Consider the following 5,271-nt stretch of genomic DNA (forward strand, 5'->3'; position numbering starts at 1 on the left):
CGTCAAACTCAAAGTCGTTTCTCCTCAAATTAATGTCGAGGAGCTGTAAGAGCTCCTTTTCGGGCCTGCTAACGTCGCGGTACCTGTAGAAGACATTTTTGAGAGCCTGCATCCCCTCATTGATATCAATGTTTGTATACAGGCTGTCAATGTCGATGGTAAACAAAATGGCATCTGGGGGAATGCAAACATTCTTGATTTTATCAATAAAATCATAGGTATCCCTGAGGTAGCTGTCGTGCAGAACGGAAAGCGGCGTCAGATAATGATCAATGAACGCCGCCGTTCTGTACGTCTCGCTGCCGCAGTCAGACACAATGGGTCGCCCCGGAGGGATCTCGTGGGGCTTGCTCCACTTGTCTGGCTCCTTGTGAATTTTAGGGAGCATGTAGAACCTGCGGGGGCGAGGATCCGGCTCCCCCATGAGATACCTATGTTGTTTGAAATTGATAAATTTTTTAAGTAGAAGATTATCCAGAATCTTTTCTACCATGGGAATAGTTTGCGGATAAATAGGTTCCGGCAGTGGTTTATAATACGTCATGTCACTCAACTGCCGAGAACCCTCCCATATGTATTGCGATCTGTCAAAAATGACAACAGCACTCCCCTTGTCGGCTGGTTTGATCACAATATGTTTGTTTGTTTTTAGACTATGAAGGGCCTCGACTTCTCCGCGTGTCAAATTGGGAGCGACCGCAGGTGCGCAACCCGAACCGAACATGGAGAGCCCGTCGGACCGGACCATAGCCTGGAATTCCGGAGGCATAAGTCCAGGTGAGGGCTCCCAGCCGGAACGGGCTGTGAACGGTGTGGGTCCGAGAGAATCTTGTTTCTCATAGTACACCTCAAGTTTAACACGTCTGTGGTAGCGCTGGAGATCAAATTGAAGTTGATGATGCCAGTCGCTACTGAGATTAGTGGAGGGAATGAAGTTGAGGCCCTTGTTAAGGAGGGAGATTTGTAAGGGGGTTGGCGTGAAATTATGGGCCAAATTTATCACGTTCTTATTACCCCCCCGAGCGATCGGGATTATGGGGATGCCAAGTTTAAAAAGTCAAGCCAGTGCTTGAGCATCAACTTGGCCGTGTCCCGCGTCCAGTGGACCAGGTCGGGTTGGGTCTCAAAGTCCCGGCTGTCGAGGGCCGGGATGTGAGCATAATTGTTCCTGATGAAACCATTCAGCAGCCCGAGATTATTTTTCTGCTCAACGGGCAAAGAAGCCGAATAATTAATCAGGGGGATTAGCACTCGGGCCCGTGGGAAGGTGGCCGCGCCCATCCTGAGTGCCCCTTGGAGCTGCTTAATAGCGGTCTCCTTAACTTTCTGCTCACGATGGTTGATCCCAAATGCTAGAACCAACACTTCAACCGGTGCAGCAATTATAGTCTTGCGTAGGATGGCCTCCGCGTGTCTAAAACTAGCGCCCGGGTAACTGTCGATCTGAAGGTCGTCGACGTAAAAGGGTGGTAGATGGGACAGATTGGAGTCGCCGATCACCAAGAATTTCTTGTTGGCCGACAACTTCCAATCCATCATCCTCCTACTCGAGACCATGTGTCTAGTGGGTCTACGGGGGGAGGCACAAGTCATATCCTCTACCAACTCGACACATTCTGGAATAGACAGGTGTTGTGGAGTGTCTGGGACTGAAGGCCTCTTGTGTGGCTTCCTTTTTAGTGCCCCAGGGAACAGATGTGCCCAATCGGGGGACTCCTGAGGAAGCATCTCCTGAGGGGGCGTCTCCCGAGGAGGCGTCCGCTGCAAGGGTGAGTCCTCATAGTCCACCATAGGAGCCCCGGAAAGTGTGGGCCCCCGTGGTGAAAATTCACCCTGTGGTGCCGTCTCCTCTGCCGTCTCAGGCTGGAGAGGGGACCAGTCGGGGGTCGCGGAAGAGTAACGAGGGGACATCACCGAAGAAAGCCCCCGCTCCTGTTCCTCATCCCGAAGGTCGATCAGGAGAGGCGAGGAGGCCGTGGGCCCCCCTGGTGAGTCATCGTCGTCCTCTGTATGGGTGGGGGTGTCCTGGGTTTGATCCGCCCCGGAGCTTGTGGACCCACGTGGTGAGTCATCGTCGTCCTCGGTCTGAGTGGGGGTCTCCTGTGTGTCTTGTCTTGCAGGTGATCCCAGAGGAAGCCTCCTGCGACATGCAGGAATAAGCTGGGTGGGCGGAGCCTCGCCGAGGGTGTCCTGGGCAGGCCCGCTGTCCGTGGCCCGGGGCTGTGTCACCCTCTGCTCCTTGGGTGGTTCCGGTCGACGAGGAAGGAAGATCGGGGCAACCCGTGCTGGAGGGATTGCTTCCCGATCCACCTCAGGAGACCAATCTGGAGCCACGGCGTCGGTGCTGGTAGCCACCGAGACCCGGGCGACGACCCGAGCCGGAGGGCTGCTAGCCCGTACCACCCCAGGAGCCCCGTCAGGGCCCGTAGGGTCAGTATGGGTGCCCACCGATACCCGGGTGGCGGTCTGGACCGGCAAGGACTGGGCCGGGCGTACCACCTCAGCGTTGACAGGGGGGTCGGCGAAGGCCGCGACGATCAGAGCCTCGGCCTTCCCGAGGGTGTCCCCCATCAGTCTGCGTCCCAGGTGTTTCTTGGCCCATGTAGAGGCCAGCTGAAAAGCGGGTCTCCAGACCTCATCAATAAAACTGGTTATCTTGTCCAATTCTACTTGTAGAGTCTTTTTATAATGGTCTCTTAAAACATCAACAGTCATTATTGCCCAAGTCTTGGCATTGCACCTGATAAGCGCCTCAATGTCAGGGTTAGAGACCGCTGGTTTGATCATGGTGGCAAGCGTCTCTTCCATTTTTATTATGGACTGGGGGTGAGTGTCTTTTGTCACATTATTCAGGTGGTGTGTTATTTTAATGATATTATAAAAACACTGAGCTTTTAAATTCCCCTCCATGGACGTTGTGGAGTTGTCAGGGGGTGCAGTCCTCCGAGAAGCGTCCTGACGCTTCTTGCGTGTCTTCTTGGGACGGGGAGGATTGCGGGGACGTCTTTGAGGCCAATGTTCAGGTAAAAAATAGTCCTGAGAATAATGTCTGGGAGGCCTAGAGTCCATGTCTCTACTAGTATTACGGGAGCGTCCATTCCTCCTGGAAGCATCCCGGCGTTTCCTCCGTGTCCCCCTGGGGGGAGGAGGATAGCGGGGACGTCTTTGAGGTGAATATTGTGGCCTAAAGTACTCCTGAGAGTGCTGTCTTGAAGGCACAAAATTCCTATTTTGGCGTGTGTTTCTCCTATAATTCCACTGAGGGGCGCTGCGGCGCTCCTCTGGGTGTAGATCATTAAAATGGCGGCGTGTCTGCGGGTAGGGGCGACGCGGATAGGAATCCTGCCGTCCCCGTGCTACATCCGCATAAGACCTCTGGGGCCGCTGCTCATACCACTGAGAAAAATTATCCTCTTGGTCATAATGATAACGTTCATCATCCTGGGCGAGCCACTCTGAAGGCGCAGCCTGACGTCGCCTTCTTCGCCCCGACCTGACCGGAAGCCAGTCGTGCTCGAACCCATCCGACATATTGCAAAATTATTTTAATATGTCGCTGGTGTGGATGATGTAAAAAACTGGTTGGCGAAAAAAAGGTTTGTTCGCTTTATAAAAATAAATTGTCTTTATCCGTTTCCTTTGTGAAAAAGAGAGAACGGAATGCTCAGAGGCGGGACTTCCGCCGAGGTCAAGATAATCACTTCCGGTTCATGGCTGGCTGCAAAAACGGTGAGATATGCTTTTTTGTTCAAAAATATGCTGTATCTCGCGCTAATGAGCCACCGGAATATCTCGTGAGTAAAAATAGCACATGTAGTATCAAAAATAGGCTGTTTATTTACAGAAAATAGCGACTAGTGGAACGAAAGCGTCGCGCCGCGACCAGGCCAACTGGACACGGCAAGTAAACAAATACAAGAAAAATACTACAATGTGTCAGAAAAATATGAAAAAAGTAGAAGATGTATATTTACATGAAACGAGTCAGATGGCAACGTTTCGGTTAGGGTTAGGGTTAGGGTTAGGGTTAGGGTTAGGGTTAGGGTTAGGGTTAGGGTTAGGGTTAGGGTTAGGGTTAGGGTTAGGGTTAGGGTTAGGGTTAGGGTTAGGGTTAGGGTTAGGGTTAGGGTTAGGGTTAGGGTTAGGGTTAGGGTTAGGGTTAGGGTTAGGGTTAGGGTTAGGGTTAGGGTTAGGGTTAGGGTTAGGGTTAGGGTTAGGGTTAGGGTTAGGGTTAGGGTTAGGGTTAGGGTAAGAGGGTTAGGGTTAGGGTTAGGGTTAGGGTTAGGGTTAGGGTTAGGGTTAGGGTTAGGGTTAGGGTTAGGGTTAGGGTTAGGGTTAGGGTTAGGGTTAGGGTTAGGGTAAGAGGGTTAGGGTTAGGGTTAGGGTTAGGGTTAGGGTTAGGGTTAGGGTTAGGGTTAGGGTTAGGGTTAGGGTTAGGGTTAGGGTTAGGGTTAGGGTTAGGGTTAGGGTTAGGGTTAGGGTTAGGGTTAGGGTTAGGGTTAGGGTTAGGGTTAGGGTTAGGGTTAGGGTTAGGGTTAGGGTTAGGGTTAGGGTTAGGGTTAGGGTTAGGGTTAGGGTTAGGGTTAGGGTTAGGGTTAGGGTTAGGGTTAGGGTTAGGGTTAGGGTTAGGGTTAGGGTTAGGGTTAGGGTTAGGGTTAGGGTTAGGGTTAGGGTTAGGGTTAGGGTTAGGGTTAGGGTTAGGGTTAGGGTTAGGGTTAGGGTTAGGGTTAGGGTTAGGGTTAGGGTTAGGGTTAGGGTTAGGGTTAGGGTTAGGGTTAGGGTTAGGGTTAGGGTTAGGGTTAGGGTTAGGGTTAGGGTTAGGGTTAGGGTTAGGGTTAGGGTTAGGGTTAGGGTTAGGGTTAGGGTTAGGGTTAGGGTTAGGGTTAGGGTTAGGGTTAGGGTTAGGGTTAGGGTTAGGGTTAGGGTTAGGGTTAGGGTTAGGGTTAGGGTTAGGGTTAGGGTTAGGGTTAGGGTTAGGGTTAGGGTTAGGGTTAGGGTTAGGGTTAGGGTTAGGGTTAGGGTTAGGGTTAGGGTTAGGGTTAGGGTTAGGGTTAGGGTTAGGGTTAGGGTTAGGGTTAGGGTTAGGGTTAGGGTTAGGGTTAGGGTTAGGGTTAGGGTTAGGGTTAGGGTAGGGGTTAGGGTTAGGGTTAGGGTTAGGGTTAGGGTTAGGGTTAGGGTTAGGGTTAGGGTTAGGGTTAGGGTTAGGGTTAGGGTTAGGGTTAGGGTTAGGGTTAGGGTTAGGGTTAGGGTTAGGGTTAGGGTTAGGGTTAG

At 51.9% G+C, this 5,271-nt stretch overlaps 1 protein-coding gene across 1 annotated transcript; it reads right to left on the reverse strand.

Annotated features, from left to right (window-relative positions):
* Positions 1–1,181: 1,181 nt before the first annotated feature.
* LOC140679132 (uncharacterized) lies at positions 1,182–2,715 on the reverse strand. Its single transcript, XM_072914045.1, has 3 exons — positions 2,061–2,715; positions 1,715–1,985; positions 1,182–1,203 (listed from the first exon to the last, which is right to left on the reverse strand). The coding sequence occupies exons 1-3, from the start codon at positions 2,713–2,715 to the stop codon at positions 1,182–1,184; spliced, it is 948 nt and encodes a 315-aa protein (XP_072770146.1).
* Between the last annotated feature and the right edge of the window lie 2,556 nt (positions 2,716–5,271).

The sequence above is a fragment of the Nerophis lumbriciformis genome, linkage group LG11, assembly GCF_033978685.3.
Source record: "Nerophis lumbriciformis linkage group LG11, RoL_Nlum_v2.1, whole genome shotgun sequence".
Lineage (NCBI taxonomy): Eukaryota > Metazoa > Chordata > Actinopteri > Syngnathiformes > Syngnathidae > Nerophis > Nerophis lumbriciformis.